The sequence below is a fragment of the Biomphalaria glabrata genome, chromosome 14 (assembly GCF_947242115.1).
Source record: "Biomphalaria glabrata chromosome 14, xgBioGlab47.1, whole genome shotgun sequence".
NCBI lineage: Eukaryota > Metazoa > Mollusca > Gastropoda > Planorbidae > Biomphalaria > Biomphalaria glabrata.
The window spans coordinates 8146067-8165392 of record NC_074724.1 but is presented as its reverse complement, the minus strand read 5'-3'; the positions used below and the strand labels follow the sequence as shown (position 1 = coordinate 8165392).

At 33.7% G+C, this 19326-nt stretch overlaps 1 protein-coding gene across 3 annotated transcripts in view; it reads left to right on the top strand.

Annotated features, from left to right (window-relative positions):
* LOC129922965 (uncharacterized) overlaps nucleotides 1-18504 on the top strand; it is a 34917-nt gene extending 16413 nt beyond the window's left edge. For all 3 annotated transcript variants that reach the window (XM_056011355.1, XM_056011356.1, XM_056011357.1), the window contains 3 exons: nucleotides 4487-4564; nucleotides 5026-5070; nucleotides 12383-18504. In XM_056011355.1, the coding sequence (XP_055867330.1) occupies nucleotides 4487-4564; nucleotides 5026-5070; nucleotides 12383-12813 (554 nt within the window). In that variant the 3' untranslated portion in view covers nucleotides 12814-18504. The remainder of the gene's footprint in view (nucleotides 1-4486; nucleotides 4565-5025; nucleotides 5071-12382) is intronic.
* Nucleotides 18505-19326: the final 822 nt, after the last annotated feature.

Sequence of the window (19326 nt, the reverse complement as noted above, 5' to 3'; positions counted from 1 at the left end):
CTTTAATAATATACACACTACATAAATGTACAATAGAATTCAATTTAAATTCTTTACTCTAGTCATCACTCTCTCTTTTGCCTCTTTTTTTAGTGATGTCCAAACGATTTTTAGAGCATATGGAAAAAACGTCATTTTAAATAAACTTTTCATTATTTGTCAACAACATTCAACTCTGACCTTGTGCTGCAGAAATACAATCTAAAAATAAACTTAATGCAATAGTTGCATGACACTCAGAAATTCATGTGAAAATCTAATAGAAATTGTTTCTTCAAATACAATGATTTATAATAATAATAATCTTTATTATTCATATGAAAATTTGTCTAAAAATTTGTGCATTACATCAAACAAAACATGATAACTATAGACAACCAAAATATGCATTCACGCGAGACTCACTCATAATTTACATGTGAAAATTTTATATCAGATCTTTAAATTTTATTTAGTGATTTGATTGCCGGGGGACAAAGAGTTTTGTGTCTGTTTGTCTTTGCTATCAGTGTCTTGTATCTCTTTTGTGATGGTAAAATCACAAAATGCAGAAGTGATTTTTTATTTCTAGAATCTTTTCAGCTGTCTTATGAATGTTTTTATCAAACAGCTGCCCAAACGAGGTTTGTTCTCTGGCATTGACTTTACCAGCATCAATTAGGATTCTCTGGATTATATTTTTTTTGTTTAGTTTTTAGGCAGTGATATTAAAACTCAAAATACTGCAGATGTGAGCGTGATAAAACATTGCCAAGGCCTTTTCACTAAAATTAAATGAGGAAATTTTCTAAGTTATCATAGTCTTTGCTGCCCTTTTTGCTGGTATAATCAGTATTAGCAGTCAAATTTAATTTATTGTCTAAGATAGTACCAAGGTATTTAAAATTTTGCACTATTTCAAGTTCTATACAGAAACAAAATCATGTAGGCTACCTTCTTTTCCCTACGAAAATGGATTATTATTTCTTCATTGTTGTTTTTTTTTAAACATTTAATATAAGAAAATTATCTTTACAGTATTTATTTTCAATGTGCTCTATTTCTCTGAAATACTCATTTACTTCTGTGCTCTCTGAGAGCAGGGCAAGAAGAGCCGCATCATCAGCGAATTTTATAAATGAGCAAAAAAATGAGCAAAAAAGGTCTATCAGATTGAAAATCATTAGACTAAGAATAAGACTGCTTAGTGTACAGAATGAACCACAATGGCAATGTTACAGCCCGCTGGGGCACCCCTGTGTTAACAATATGTGCATTTGATATTACATTGTTTACACTAACCCTCTGAGGTCTCTAGGTCAAATCCTCTTGTAATAAAAAAAAAGTATTAATTGAATGAATTATATATTTAAATTAGAACCACATCTAAACTGACTATGTAAATCCTTCTTTTCCATGTTTGCATACTTAGCATAAGTTTCAACCAAAGGTTTGTATATTTGAAACAGCTAGTTTTTATACTTACTATTATTCATCACTGTCATTTTATTTTAATGTCTTTCTTTTGTCACTTGTGCTTGAGAAAGTAATTTTTTTATTAGGCTATTTTTCACCTCCATGTTACCTCGTCATAGTCAAAGTCCAAATGCATGGTCAGCTTACCATTTTTTTTATTGACACATGTACAACCTATAGATTGGTATTTTCCTGCTTTTTCCTTTGTTTAAGCTGCATCCAGTCCTCTGCACTCTGTGTGGTTACAAATTTGATTATCTGTTTAAACATCCCTATTATTTTTTTCGTTGCTGATTTTTGTACCTCTTCAGATATAGTTAGGTACTTTAAACAGTTTTTTTGTTTAAATCTTGACTTCATCGCTTGCACTTATGGCCATTAAAGCATCAGAAAGGAGGAAATTTATAATCTGCTCCGACTCCAAATCTGCATTGCAAGCTTTGGGGCGGATGAAGACTGACATCCCATTGATACATAAGAGCCTGAAGCTGTTGGACCAAATAACAGCCGACCATAGGGATGTCACCTTCATCTGGGTCCCCTCCCACGTTGGCATTGAGGGAAACGAAGCCGCAGACAGAGAAGCAAAGAGAGCCCTAAATCATGCGGTGTCAGGAACCCAAATTCCCTGCTCGGACCTGAGACAAAGTATTGCCTCTGCCACCTATCGAGAGTGGCAGGACCGATGGGAGGCTTAGACTCACAATAAACTCAGGCAGATTGTGGCGGATGTCAGGTGGTGGCCCACATCTAAGGGTCTGACTTGGCGTGGTAGCACGACCATGTCCAGACTTAGGATTGGCCACACCTACATCACATACTCTTTTGTGCTGAAGAGAGACGAGCCCCCACTTTGTGAATACTGTGACTCTCGCCTCACCGTGGAACATATCCTCGTTGATTGCCCCAGATACCAGGATGTCAGGGAGAAATATTTTAGAGCCACTAACTTAAAAACACTATTCGATAATGTCGACCCTGGGAAGGTACTGGGCTTTATCCGGGAAGTGGGGTTGTCTACAAAGATCTTATTTAAGAATTTGTGAACATGTGCTATTTACATTAGATTTTTACCAAATTATTAAATTTTTACTACCTTTACTATTTTAACTGTGAATAGACCTTGATTTTAATGATTTAATTGTAAAGAATTTAACCCATTGTTATTTAGAGAGAGAGAGAGTAGTCCTTAAGGGAATGCAGGCACAACATGGCCCAAAACCAAACCAAACCTTCATCATTGATATGCTTATGATTGATATGCTTTGCCTAAGAAAGAAGGATTTGTACATAACCTGGGCTAGTATTTACTAAGTTTTAACATTTTTAATTCACCGAATTAAACACATTCAGTTACATGGTTTGTCAGTCTTTAACAGAGTACTTCATTTACAACAAACATTGCTGTATTTTGGTGGTCAGTAAATTAGTCTGGATCATAGCAATGCTAAATTTTGTTTAGATTACAAACAATAAGAATATAGTTAACAACCAGGACCTTAGCATTCGGACACCATTTTATATCACACCATTATTGTCATTAGTTAGCAAAAGACCAATAAATTTTATTACTTTCTATTCATATTTCCAACTTAGTTTTTTTTTCCACAACTTTCTTTCACACAAATAAATGATTGGCACAAATTATGTTCTGCATGCAACTTTTTTTCATATATAATAATAATATTTCTTGATCATAGAATCAATGTTAAATTACACACATTTATATTTTCTAGATCTATATAAACTTAAACACTCTTCTACTGAAAATACATTTCATTTAACTACACTATCATCTTCCAGACTCAAATCATGAATTATACTAATCCTACAATTCCTTATCTTTTCCCAATCATCCATGTTAATCTAGTTGTAAAACCCTGTTTTACAATTAAAATTAGCTTCATGTTATTTTCCATGTTTGGACAAAATCAATTTTTTTGGCCATTCAGAGTGAAAAGAATGCTTCGATTAAACTTTTATAACTTTTTAAAAAATTTTTTATTCCACGTAACTTTATATGAAAACCATTTAAAAACACATAAAATGAATACTCTGAGCTCATTATCAGATATCTCATCCAGAACATAAATCTGAAGAAAATGAGCCTTTTTAAGAAACCACTCTTTCAAAAAATCTTTCACTATAAAAACACATTAAAAGAAGGAAATTCCTGATGTTAAGCAAAGGGAGACTATTCAAGATAATATTTTAAGCAATTAAAAACATATACAGGAGAAGAAAAAAAAAAAATTTAAAATATCAACGTTGCCAGCGTTGACTACAGCTTTATAGGTGGGTAAAATCAACAATGGGAGCGTCCTTCGGAGTCACAGAGTTAATGATTAATGAATTAAGTAATATCCCTTTAGTACCATGAATGAAGTTAATGTACCAGTATACATTATGGTAGACATTCTGTACATTTATAAAATAAGCACTTATTGAATATCATATAGCTCTCAACTTTAATATCATTCTGACAGCCATTAACTTATAAAAAGATTAATTTTTAACTCATCACAATTATGAAAGAATACATTTGTGCATGTGGCGATGCTTTCTTTGTGAGCTGAAGTATTTGAATATTTGTGTTAATTTATCTTTGAATACAATAATAGACAGAAATTTCTTAATTTCTTTAATGTTTTTGTCTTCTTTTTTTTTTTTGACTAACTTTGTCATGTCAAAAAAAAAAAGTAAAGTAAAGACCTTGTGATCTATGGGGCAGATAGTGTAAAGGTCATCTGTATCAGTGGCCCACAGTTTAATAAAGGTGTCATGTGGCCAGCACAACCACAAACTGCCTTTAATTTTTCCCAACTAATGTCAGGTACCCATTAGAGCTGGGTGAACTCAGAGGCGCCCTAAAATCCAAACATTTAAAAATCCCATGTTCACTAGGATTCGAACCTCGAACAACACAGCCATCGTGCCTCTTTGTCATGTCCAACATGACAGTATTTATTTTCTATTTATATACTTTCTATTTTGTGTACTTTTTTTATTAACTGAATAATTTTCTTTTCAGATTTGTTTCCTTTGCTGCTACTTTTACCACTGAGCCTTTTAATTGTTGCTTTATATGAATGGTTTAGGAATAGATCAGGTAAACATATTAATCTAAAGCATGCCTTAAAAATTTAACATTAATTAAAACTTTCTGTTTAAGAAGCTTTTATGTTTAACTTTGTATACTAATTTGTTTAAATGTTTTTAATGAATATACAGCATTTGAAATAACTAATAAACATTCCAATTACTATTAAAAAAATTAAGTTTTCTAAAGACAATTCATTATTGTCTTGTGCATGAAAGTGCTCAGTCATAATTGTCCTTCTATCAAAAATGAACTCTTTAAGGTTATACAAAAATTCTGTTGCAATAGAAGCATATTACACTGACTTTATTTCATCAGACCTGCTCTTACATAATCATAGAAATATAGACAAAAAAAATAATTTTTGATTGTGTATATTTCTATCAGGCATTTATTTTATTTGGCATTTTAATATAATCTTTCACCTTTTCTCTAAATCATAAAAATATTTTTAATGTTTTTTTTTATAGAAGTTACAAGAAACCGTGAATCAACGCCTTTGATGCATGAAACAGGTAATTATACTAATTTATTTTTTCTGGCTATGATGTTTGAGCTTCTTTAATTAAGAGTACCAGATGACAGAGCCTCGCTTGGTTGAATAACTTCTTAACCCTTAAAACGCGTGTGGTAGTTTAGTCTCTAAACATCATTTCGTAATTCCATTTTGTTTGCACTCATTGTAAAACAGCTCAGCACTTAAAGGGTTAAGGAGGTATATATACCCAAAGTCATTTTGGAAATATGTTTTTATTTAGGAAAATGAACGATCAGGTAAAGACTACCAATCTGAAGAGTTGCTTTTGTGTTCTCTTAGTTCTAAATGTAATTGTTTTGGTATGGGACAGTAGACTTTGAAGATTGAACGTATTTTAATAATTCACCAGTAAAATAAAATATTATCATGCATAATACCGGTATTACTATGTTAATTATTCTAAGCTATCTAAACTGGAAATACGTAGTTATTTGCTTTGAAAAGAAAACTTAACCTATCAGATTTATAGATGCAATCTATTTTTTTACAGGTCACAATAAGTTTAAGCAAGGAGTCCAACTAAATATTTATTGACTGTATTGGGAGGTTTTTAAATAAAGGTTAAGGGATTTGAGTGAAACATAAGAATACTCATAACTTGTGTTTAAACATATAGTTTTTACTTGTAATGTTTTTAGCGGCCACCGAAAGGGGAAAAGACGCTATTAGTTTTGTTCGAAATGTCTTTCCGTCTGTCCGTCCGTCCCATTTAGATCTCGTAAACTAGAAGAGATATTGAAAATCCGACTTCACAATATTTTAGACCATTCAAAGTTCTGATGCAACGGCTACTTTTTTTTTTCCTGAAAGCGAAAATTCTAATTTTTAAAATTAATTATGTAAGCAGTTTTTTATAAGAAAAAGCTAATTAGTATGCATTATATGTTAGACCTAATTTAAGACGAATAGTAATCTTATAAACATCATTTTCGTGAACATTTTTTCTATATAGCGGAAATTTTTTATTTTTTTTTGAGGATTCGAATATGAGATTGAGCCTTTTCAAAACAATTAACTTATTTAGTTCGAACCGAGGGTCCCGGGTTCAAATCCTGGTGAAGACTGGGATTTTCAACTTCTGAGTCTACCCAGCTCTAATGGGTACCTGACATTAGTTGGGGAAAAGCAAAGGCGGTTGGTCGTTGTGCTGGCTACATGACACCCTCGTTAACCGTAGGCCACAAAAACAGATGAACTTTACATCATCTGCCCTATAGACCACAAACAAGTTAGGCCAGGTTCACATCTAACTTTACATTCACTTTCACGTATTCTTTGATCTGCGGGACGGTTGGGGCACTACACAAGATCTGTTAACCTTCTTTCTCCATTCTTATCTCTCATTTGTCTTTGATATAATTTCATTCGGATTTTCTTTCTGAAAATATTGAAGCCTACCTGGGTGGACCACTGGTCGTGCGGTTTTCGCGCCTCACTGTCGTTTGGATTTATCGACGATCGAAGGTTCAAACCCTGCCTGATCCCATCCCCCGTCGTCCTGCGGGAGGTTTGGACTAGGAAGTAAACTATCTTCAACTCTGAAGGATTATCCGAATTATGTAAAACATTTTACTTCGGGGGTCGATTTTGAGTTTGTGTTTCCACACAAACTGTCTTTTGTAACCTTGTTTTATTTCAATATTAAGGGACTTAAAAGAAAAATATTTTATCTTGACATAAGGGAATATTGTCTGTTTCAATAATAAAACATTTTCAAACTGATTACTGATATAATGGTCAACCTCAAGTTTTTCCCTTGTGGCAAAAATGAGTTGCACATTTTTTTTTCTCCATTAATATGCACATACCTTGAAATTTTAAAGAAAATCTTTATTGTCGTTTTCAAAATAAAATTATATATATATATATATACATACATTCAAGAATTGCTGGCTTAAGAGTATAGCATTTCGAAGTGTTTTAAATAGTTTTTTCATCATTAAGTATAGCCTTTCAATGTTAAATAACTTTGTTGAAGTATAGTCTTAGACCGAACTTATGGCCTTTCCATCCCTCTCTCTGACTTCACTGTTTAGGGAGGCTTTTGGTCTGCTTTAATACATCCATCAATTCTGTCTTGTTTGTTTTTTATCTCAAGTCTGGAAATCAAGCTGTCATAGTTCTGTCCCCACATTATCCTTTTTTTTAAGAGATTTAAGCTATTTTTTTTGTTTTGGACCTACCACCATCACCCGTTTAAGATTTTACATATTTTCCAGATTATCTAACACAGTGATGCCCAGCCTAATTCGACCTGCAGGCCATTTTAATTTCCGACACTCGTGCTGCGGGCCACATGACCGAAAAGATACAAAAAACAAAATGAAATTGACCTGAAACAATTTTATTACAAACCTATGGCTCTAGTACTTACATTAATTAATGGGATATTTGAAATTTATCTTTTTGGTTTGATGGGGCGGAAACTGGCTTCACGTCATTACTTAAAATATTAATATTTTTGTTGCTACCTTTACCACCATCATTGTAGCTAAATTTTACCACCAACTCATTTTGATGCCTCTTTTTGGTAAATATTTTCAGTGATTCTTCAATCTCTTAGTAGTTTAACCATCTTTATTCACAGCTCAAAGCAAGAATGGCATCATATTTTTTTTATAATGCTATTTATATGTTGTTTTTAAAACAACTATACACTTTCTTTACAAATCAAATATTTTGGATTATTCTCCACACAAAAAAGAGTAAAGATCTGTTCACTTTCCCTGGTAGATTCTAAATTCAGAGTCCACTTGCAGTTTCTTCGCATTCCAATATCATTAATGTGCACACGTTAAAGGTCATGATACCAATCCATCAGAGAAAAAGTGAGGGCGTACCATAGGTAACGATACTTATTTCAATCTTTTTTTTTTTTTTTTGGACAGTTGTGATTTTCTACTGTTTGTGCCAACGGTTTGACGGGCCGGATGGAACCACGTCATCCGGACCGCGGGCTTGATTTTGGGCATCACTGATTTAACAAGTTTAGTCAAACTTGGTGATTTAGAGCTCTTGAGCATGTTTGATGTTTGCAAAAAAATGCTAACCACACTTTCTAGGAATTGACATCTTTCTATATAGCTTATCATATATACATATAATTGAATCTAAGGTATACGTATGTATGTATGATCCACATAGAAATCAAAACGGTTTGACCAATCTTGAATAAAGCTTGGCATAAATGTTCCTTTGATCATGGCAGAGGCTGTATGTTTGATGTCCCCCCTCCTCCCCCACAACAGGGGACCCTAAAAATAAAATAAAATTCCCAGATTTTTCTCTATTAAAGACATATAAACATATAACAAATCGGGTTAACCCGTTTTCACAGTATTTATATTTGATCTTATGAATATGTTTTATTTTTGGGGCAATTAAAAAAAATGTAAAGGTAACATTTCAAATGTCTGACATAGATCTAATTCCAATCCACTAGATCAGAAATACGCAAACTAATGCCAGCAGTCCAAGGGTGATATCCACCTAGTTTGATAATAATACTTATTGTTTTAATTTTGTTTGTGTATTTACACCATATACAAGTTTGATTGAGAATTTCTGACCTTAAAATTTAGAAATGCAATTCTGTGCTACTGCAAGTAAAAATTATATGTGTCAGTCATGATAAAACTTCAAAACTTGAAAAAAAAAAGCATTTTTTTCCAAAATAGGAAACTACTCAAGATTTATTTATAAGCAATTTAACTCTTTCTCTCCTAATTGACGATGCCAAGGTTGATGTGACTAAATTGGTTTTCGGATCTATAAACTTTAATTTGTGTTGTGTACAAAGAGTATGCATTCACATATAATTTAATACCAAATATAACATTCTCTGATAACAAACAAAAACTTCCTGTAAGATTTGTCATAACAGGGTAGTGAAATATAAATGAGCAAAATGAATAATTCTGTCGAAAGGTGGAAAATAATTAGGAATAGAAAGACACAACAATTATCAGAATTTATTTATTTTCATAGATATTGGGCAAGAAGCCTTTATATGTGGAAAACAAGCATTATATAAAAAAATATTTTTTTTTAAACAATGCTTATTGGGGAAGAACTATGCACTTACAACTATATCACTCAAGAATCTAGAAGTTATTTCCCTTTTTAAGAAATTAAATAATTTATTCCGAAGAGGCAGATCATGTACAGAGCAGATTTTCGTTCTACGAAATATCATAGAACAAAGTCTTGAGTACCAACAACGGCTAACGATCAGTTTCGTGGACTTCAAAAAAGCGTTTGATAGTGTCCACCGAGAATCACTATGGAAAATAGTTAGAGAATACGGTATCCCAGAAAAATTCGGCCAGATCCTACGACACCTTTACAGTCAGTCTAGTTGCTGCATTAAAACATAAGAGGGAACAACAGAGTTTTTTACAATCGAGACAGGTGTGAGACAGGGGTGCATCTTATCTCCCTTCCTTTTCCTCCTAGCCATTGACTACATAATGAGGAGAGCAATGAACCAGACTGCCTTTAGTATTCCATGGCATGAACAACTCTGATTGATGGACTTGGACTGATGATGTTGCACTACTCGGGGCTACAAATAAATGCATTCAAGAAATGACGGAGAGCATAGACAGAGAGGCACCCAAAATTGGCCTCCTCATAAACTTGAATAAGACTAAAATTATGCGAGTGGGATATAAGGCAAAGGGTGTTCCCATCAGACTTGGCGAGTCAAAGCTTGAAGATTTGGACAAGTTTACGTACCTTGGCAGCATCATAACAAATGTTGGAGATGCTTACCATGATGTAACGTGCCGAATAGGAAAGGCAGGGAGCATTTTCTAAAGGCTGCAGCCTATTTGGACTAGCCAAGCCATTGGACTCGAGACAAAAATACACCTTCATTCCAACTGCTACATATGCATGTGAGACGTGGAAGTCATCTGTCAAAATTGAGAAAAGACTAAATGTGGCTCAACAGAGATGGCTGCGACGGATTTTGGGAGTCAGTTACACAGATCGGGTCTCAAACAAGGAAATCCTATGCCGAACTGGGAGTCGAACACTTAGTGAAGTTGTGACTGAGCGTCGCATGAGGTGCGGGACATGTTCTACGTCAAAATGAATTAGGCACACCAAGAGTTGCGATAACATGGAAGCCAAAACGAGGAAAGCGCAAACAGGGACGTCCTCATATTACTTGGCGACACACCTTCATGGAGGACCTCAGAACAGTGGACACCAGGTGGGAGGAGGCTTCAGACATTGCCATTGACAGATCTTTATGGAGACAGCTTGCCACCCAATGTGCCGAATGGCGTGGGAGGACCTAAGTCTAAGTCTAAGACACAGTGTATCGGAACTAAACTTGAGAAATCCTCAATAACAGTGCACCTCCTTGAGGATTGACATTGTCAAATCAGAGTTATCGAGCCATACTTTGTGCAATGTACTTAGTAACTTTAGAAACTTATTGTATGTTATGGTTTCTTTTTATTGTTCATCTATCCATTTTCTATTATGAATGTCTCCATAATAGGTGTCACATGGAAGGTGTGAAAAGATTACACACATCAAATGTTGCCATCTTTTTGTCTAAATTAGAAAATCAGAGAATTTTCACGCTGGATCTGTTCGTAAATGATAGAAGCAGAATCTCGTGCATTGGTTGTTAGTGATTGCATTCAATCATTTTTAAATAAATATTTTATATACCTGGAAGAGATGTTGTATTTTTTGTTGTAAGTTTTTAGTTACTCAAATTCATTGTAAAATATTGAAACCTGCCTTTTTATCTGCATTGCATAACAAATAGAGGAGTTGTGAGTGGGCCTATTTGTTGGCTCCTTTAAGTTTGTGTGAAAACGCAAACTCTCTTTTTCATGTCAAGTACAAAAAATTACATAGCCACCGATTTTCCTGTAAAATTTGTTGTTATAATTATATTTTAAAGTAATGGGTTTTAAAGAGTTATCATATGAATGTGTGAAACAAACAAACAAAAATTAAGTCTTTATTTCTGGAACCAGTTTTTTTTTATTTTTATTTTACAGTCTAGTAATGTAAAATATGTCTTAAACAAATATGTTGATCATAGTGTAGTCATGATTTTTTTTTAATTCATACGTAATAGTTAAAAAATTTTTATGCCAAAGTCTCACAAAGGTAGCCCATACATCCACTAACTTGGCTGCTTGAAAACATTATGAAAAACCTTGATTGAGGAAATTGGGACAGGGAAGCTAAGGAAGAAATGGGAAAAGAATTGAGTGGCAGACTGATATTATTATATAATTATGACTAACTTTTTACAATACCTCTATTCAAGTCACTCCTTCATGGAAGGTGGGCAGATGCTAATCTGAAAAATGGCTCTAACTAATTTTCCTAGAAATTTAACAGTTGATGTATATCACTGAGAAAAGAATTACTAGCTCATTGGTCAAATGAGGAAAACTCAAGTTTGACCTTTATAATTTTCAAAGTAAAAATTTAAAAAATGTTAATATAGCTAGAGACTAAATCTAGGTCTAGATCCTACCTGGGTTTTGAAAGGACAATCACGTTCTGGATTTTCTGAATGACTTCATTGACTCAAGAGTTTAATAAATTAATGTTCAGAAAAATTGTGTGCATTTGTCTTTTTTAGTATAGGTCATTGGAATATTAAAAGGTGTAATAGATCAATACATTCGCTTAACCAGGATTCTTTCTTGTGAAAAAGAGGGAAGGGGTAAAAAATGTTTTTAAATATAACATTCATTTATTTTTTAAGAAAATAAAAAAACAATCACTCAATAAGTTGCATAGAGGTGGCACTGCCTTTTTTTAAAAATTGTTTTTAATGTTTTTCTTTTTATAATTTATTTTTGTCTCTAGCTATAGGTTAAAGTTTCATTTAAAAAAAATGATCTGGTAAATTTCTTTTTTTTTAATCATTATCAATGCTAAAACGTTTCATTGTGAAATTGTGTATCACTAAAGGCCAGGTACTTGTAATAAGCCTGTCCTAAAATAGCACAGATCTTGCCCTTTCACATGCCCTGCTTTAGGTCTTTTTGTTTTATAGCTTGTATTGGGTTTCATTCAAATTCTCCTTATTTTTTCCTTATCAGATACCCTGAGATTTAAAGCTTAATGGTGTATTTTCAATTAGCAATCTGCAATTTCAATTAAGAAAAAAACTTAGTGTCAGCAGAATAAAGTATTTTTCCAAGAAGAGAATGTGTAGCAACATCGACCATTGTAATTGTATTTATTACTTTATATTAAGTTTTTAACAATTGATTATGTTTTGTTTTTTTTTTTTTTAAAAGGAAACATAGCTGAGACATGTCAACAAGAAAGTTCCATTCAAATAAATAATGCAGAAAAAGAGGAAAACGATGACAGTATTTCATTATCAAATAAAACCTTGCGAAATGCACAAGTTCTTGAAAAAGGTACAGATTCTTACACTGAAGTAAATGGAATGAATAATCTTGACAAGACTCATGAGCTTGTACATTCTATTGAAGCAACAAATACTCAAGATAATACTGCAGTTAATGAAACTGTGCAACCTGTTCAAGAAACAAATACTCAAGATGATACTGCAGTTAATGAAACTGTGCAACCTATTCCAGAAACAAATACTCAAGATGATACTGCAGTTAATGAAACTGTGCACCCTTTTCAAGAAACAAATACCTTTGAAGCAGATGTTGCTATTAATCCAACCTTGTTGTATTGGGGATGCAACAGCTAAAAGAACTCTACAATGTTCTTCTCTTGTTGCTGTAACAGAAAAAGTGCTTTCTCATCATAACATTATTGGATAATTTTTTTTCTTTCAGATGGCATATCCCTTGTCTTTCTTTTAATATCTCTTGAAAAAGATTATTGATACTTTGTCCTCTTGCTAAAATGAGCTCAGTACAAATTTTATATCAAAATTATTCTTCTTTTTTAGTAGGACTACTGGCAAATATATTTTTTTGGGGTTAATTAAAAGCAATTAATTAAACGTAAACTAAACATTTTTTTACATGTTCTCTGTACTTTCAAATGCTTTTTATTTTATTGCATGTCCAAAAAACTGTCCTGTCAAAAACTCTATTTCTCTTCAATATTTTTTTTTTTTTAGATATAAATGAATTTTTTTTTCATTTTACATCAAGACCATTTTACTGAAACTTAGCTTGGTAGCTATATTTAAAATTCATTAGATATTTTTTTAAAAATATCTACATATAGAGCTATGCTTAAATTTCATTGGAAGTTAATTCTTGCAGTATTTTTAATAGCATTTTTTTTTTTACATTCTAGGGTAAACAATACATTTGTAGGGTAATACAATACATTAGCTTTAAAAAAATGTTTTTTTTTTATTTCTTTGTAATTACTAGTTTAAAATTTAATTTACAAGTATTGATGTATTCCTACATTTTAAATTTCTGTTTGAAAGTTTTTATTTCAGAGAAAAAATAAATGTAAGAGTATAAAAAAAATTGTCAGGAACTGTAAATTTAAGAATAATGAAGTAAACTGATATTGTGAAAAATAAAATTTACTAAGTGAAAGTATTATGAAATAAACCAATAGAAGGAAACTCCGATAGTTTTTTCCAAATATGAGTTTTAAAAAAAATGATTAGGAAACATTGGCCATGTTTGACTTAGATCTACATCTAATCCACTTGATCAGTAATTCCCTAACTAGGGCCCACTGGCTGTGGGTAATATCTGGCTAGTCATATATAATACTGTATTCAATACACGAGTTCTTATCAAAAGTTAAAAAAACATCCTTTTTTTTCTACAGTAAGTTTTAATCTTTTAGACACTTGCTCCAATAGAATAATAATATTGCATTATTAATGTTTAGTCATCTTTTTTTAAAAATAAATTTGTATATGATTCCCACCCAAGAGAACAATGATTTAACATTTGTTCTCTAATTCAAGTATTTGCCACTCTAGTGTAAGATAAAACAAAGTGAACCATTGATAGCTTTGACCTGATCCTGGATAAATATATGACATTGCAAGACCTATTAGATTTAAACTTGCAAATGTAGACATTGCTATATTGATTTTCTATTACATATGCTAACTTGAAACATTGACAGTTGAATATCTTTTATTTTTGTTTATTATTAAACACCAAGAGAACATTCTAAATTCCTTTAATTTATTGTAGCTATTTAAAAGGTGGTTTGTTGTGTCATTAATGCTGGGTTCCTTCTGTTGTGATGTTAATTATTGCAATAATAAACCCTTTTTTTTTAGGAACTGTTGTTTTACATCAAAATTTTTTTTTATGGTCATCTGCCCAGGGCCTGGAAACGTGCAACTATTATTCCTATACCAAAAAAAGGGAAAAGATGCTTCCACTGCTGAGGGCTACAGGCCCATCTCACTCACATCTTGTGTGGGAAAGATGGTTGCAAAAATGGTAAATGAGCGTCTGGTTTGTTACCTTGAGAGTGCCCGTCTTATAGCTCCAGAGCAGGCTGGTTTCAGAGTTGGAATTCTGCTATAGACCAAGTCAACATCTTTGTGCAGAGCGTAGCAGATGGATTCCAAAGGACCGAAAGCACATACGCAGTCTTCATTGACTTAAAACAGGCATATGATAAAGTATGGTGGCCTGGTTTGCTTCATAAGATAAGAGCCGTGGGGTGTGCGGGGACAGATATATTACTGGATTAGAGACTTCCTACAAGATCGTACAATAAGAACAAGGATGTACGGAGAAGTCTCAGGGGAAATGACCCTCAAGCACGGCCTCCCCCAGGGCTCCGTTCTGTCATGCACCCTTTTCACGGCCTTCATAAATGACCTACCGGCTCAGATAAAATGCCAAAAGCTGCTATATGCTGATGATATTGTCCTTTGAAAATCCGGAAGGAGCGCAACCACTATACAAAAAGTGCTACAAGAAGATCTCCATACGCTCTGCTAATACACACAAAAATGGAGGCTAGAAATAAACACCTCCAAGACGGTCTATTCTCTGTTCACGCTCGGGACTGGCATTTTCAGGCAACCTTTCCAGCTCTCCCTCAACGGGGTGGCTCTCAGCATGGAAAAGCTACCCAAGTACCTTGGTGTAACTTTAGATTGCAAACTAAAAATGTGTGAGCACATCCAGGATGTTGTAAGAAAGGCCTCAGGGAAACTTTGCATCTACGAAGTGGGGAGCCCGAGCAGACATGCTCCAATCCCTGTATTGAGGAGCAGTCCGATCACATATAGACTACAGCCTACCTGTGCAAATTTATGGCTCTAGGACTGCTCTTGAACAACTTGATAAAATACAGTCCCAAGCACTAAGATTTGTCTGTGGAACCTTTAGGACATCTGCAGTAAATGCGGCTGAATATAGGTCCACTAAACCTTAGGAGGGAAAGGTCAGTACTGACCTGCTATGAGCGGTATAAAAGGCTGGATGAATACCTCCCAGCTAGAAAACTAATGGATGGTTGGAGATGCAGAAGACGAATCCAGATACAGTCTTTTAGGCATCATGCCACTAGACTATCTGATGAAGCTGGCCTCTCCACCACCTGACAAAATATTCAACGCTTTCATCCCCTTCCCCCTTGGTGTCGCCCTACGACCCCAAACATACGCTTGAAACTAGTAGACCCTAATGCCACTAAGCTAAGTCGTTCATCTAACGACCTTCAAATCCTAGCTCTGGTGACTATTAATACCTTCAAGTTCAGTGCTATTTTTGCATATACTGATGGGTTGGCATCAATAGATTCTGGAAGAGCAGGCAATGGAGCCTACATCGACTTTCTTGGCTCTTACTCAGTCAAAATCTTTGGACCATTTGGTAGTGTTTGCAGTTTTGGTGCAGAGACCATGGCAGTCTGTGAAGCCTTAAAAGTCATTGACTCTCAACTCGACGAGGGACATTTGAGGGCAACACAGATTGTTGTGGTTACTGATTCAAAATCTGTACTACAGGCTTTGCAAAGCCCCAGACCATGGCCCCCCAATATCAACACTGTCATCATGGCTTCACATAACATTAAACAACGCTATGGCACCCCTGTAATAATGCAGTGGGTACCGAGTCACAATTGCAGACTCTTTGGCCCACCATGGAGGGCAAATTCCACCCACTGAACAGGCTGTAAGCTTTCATCAAGCCCTGGCTATAATACAAAAAACAGAAATGGAAAAGTGGTTTGAGTGCTGGGACAAGTCCCAAAAAGCTTGTTGAGTCTGGAAGCGCATGAGGCGCCCTGACCGCACTTCCCCATGGTGGAGGCTGTCCAGGTCTGAGCAGGCTATTATAGCACAGTGAAGGACAGGCCATTGTCCTGTTGGCTCATATTTCTTACGGCTATGGCCAAATTTTGATTCACGGTGCACCTGCTGCAGGGAAAAAGAGGAAACCAAGCTTCATATTCTGTTTGACTGCCCCAGACTTACTGATCTCCATCTCGACAGATCTGGGAAACCCAAAATTCTCGACCTGTATGGCGACATTTATGCACTACGCAAGACAACAGGGTTTCTGTCCAGGGCTTTTGCAAGAGAGGATTTGAGTCTCTCAAGCCTTCACTCAAATGGAGTTTGATGATGATATAAACTTTTCACATGTTAATTATGAGTGAGTTGTGTGAATGTACAATTTGTTTTTTTTTTATAGTTATAATGTTTTGTTTGGTGTGATGCACACAAGACAAATTTCCTAACGGACAATTATTATTATTATTATTTATTTTATTATCTCTTTAGTGTTCCTTTCTATCCATAGTTATTTTTGACCTATAATTAGTGGTGTTGTGATCACTTTGCTCCATACTAATTAAAGGTTTTAACCTTAATTTGAATTACATTTGTTTTTTAAATGCAACTATTTCACTCCAGCTTTGAGTCTATTTCTTCTATCATAGGCATTACCCTAGGTCAATCTAGTCTGGCATGTTAATCAATGACTTAAACTCATTGGCTTTCCTGGTGATTTAGGCAACCCATTCCATGCTCTAGTAGCACGGGAAAGAAGTATTTGCACAAATTTATCCTAGCATTTGGAAAAAGAAATGTGTCTTTATCTTTGTGTCTTTCAGCATAATTTTTTTAGTTCTTGTATTTGAATATAATGAATTTGTTTTCTATATAATTGCTTCTTTACTTTTTAGTTATCTATCCTAAAGGGTCTCTAAATTTAATGATTTTACTAAAGGTGTCTGAAATGTCTTTATTTTTGTGTCTTTCAGCATAATTTTTTTAGTTCTTGTATTTGAATATAATGAATTTGTTTTCTATATAATTGCTTCTTTACTTTTTAGTTATCTATCCTGAAGGGTCTCTAAATTTAATGATTTTTACTAAAGGTGTCTGAAATGTCTTTATTTTTGTGTCTTTCAGCATAATTTTTTTAGTTCTTGTATTTAAAAATAATGGATTTTTTTTCTATATAATTGCTTCTTTACTTTCTAGTCTTCTATCCTGAAGGGTCTCTAAATTTAGTGATTTTACTGAATGTGTCTCTCTCTCATCAAATGTGAATATTTGTTTGTTATAAATCTCACTGCTCTTTTATGTGTATGTTCTAGTTTGTTAATGTTTTCTTGAGTTTAGGGGTCCCAAACAGAGGAAGCATATTCTATTATTGACCTAAATAAAGTTAACATTAGTTTTATATTCTTATTTGATTTGTAAAAAAAAAAAATTTGATGAACCTTATGCTTTGTTGTTGTTTTTTTAAATAATTTCATCAATATGGGCATTCCATGAAAATCCTTATTTTAGCAACTAGGTATTTGGATTTTTAGTGTGTGTACTAGTAATTTAAATAAATGTTTTAAAATCACCCTTCCCCTTTAAAACATTTTAATGAAAAGTTCTGAAACTATTTCATGGCAGATTCTTTTCTTCAAGTTCTAAAATCCTAAATGATCCTTCTTACCCATTGCTTAGCATTTATATCACATCTAAGTACAGAGAAATCAGCTCTTCTTTCTCTGGGTTAGAAAAGGAAGCTTTCAAACTTCTATTCTTTCGATGTATAGAAAAGCCATTCCTTATCATGTAGGTCTAGTATTTTGATTTTTATGCTTTTGAATATGTTATTTTGTTTATGGATTTACTGTGTCAGTAGTTATAATGATGGAACAAAGTACATAATAATTTTTAATGTTCATTGATTTATGTCTTTCTATTAGCCTTGTTCCAATGAGGTTGTGATTTCCATGATCATTTAAAAACTTACCTGTTATCACTAGAATTCTTGAGTATAGGAATAATTTTTTTTTAATACAAATAAAATTATGAGTAAAAAGTATACATCCAACAGAAAGCAATTTAAAAGTGCAAAACTTTGTCACAAATGTATACTTTTTTTTTTATTGTTTACATTATTGATATTTAATCTTGCCACAGAAACTTAGTTTTTATTTTTTTAATTTTTGTAATAAACAAACAGTTTAAAGACGAGTATTTGTGTTTTTGAAGTGTATAGATACCTAATTTTTAAGTTATATCTGAATTTGTTTTGTTTTTTAAGTTAGCTTCAAGTTTAAATTATGGGAATATATAGCCTTGCACGTGACGGCCTTACAAGAACGCGGTGCGAGTGTCATGCGCGACCCAGGAGTCATAATCGTAGACTATATATACCGTACCAAATCACTCCAAAAGGCTTGTCCACCTCTTTTATTATTATTATAAATTTAAAACATTGTACCTCACGTTGTTATAGTAAGCCTAATGCCTTGTTAAGAGCTGTCATGGTATTAGGTGTCATATTGTCCTCGTTTATGAGAATTGGTCTTGTTTCTGAAGCTGACGGTGACAAGGGGTTTTCTATCGGGGGGTGGGAGGAGGGAGTGGCCCTAGGCACGTTATTGCCTCACTCTCCACCACCTAAGGCCGTCTCTGTTTGTGTCATGGAATATGTGCAGTAAACAACTGACCATTGATATGGTTAACAGAACGAACCCGTCCTTCCATGACATAAGTTGATAAAAGTTATCTCTACCCGTTAGCTAAGCAGGATGTTTGTCTCAATAGTCGTTTCGGCCCGAAATAGTTTATGTTCATTTTATAACATCCTTACAAAGAATAATACAAACCTGAGTTTGTGTTTAAACCCATTCTTTATGTAAAGAACTTTAGTTTGTTTTTGTTGTTTTTTTGCCCATTTGGGATTTAAGTTTGTTTTATAATTAATGTTATAATGTGTCAGTGGCGGGGGATTTCGGGGCACAGGGTTTGAACTTGGGACAATGAAGATATTTCCTGAGCTCATTACTACGA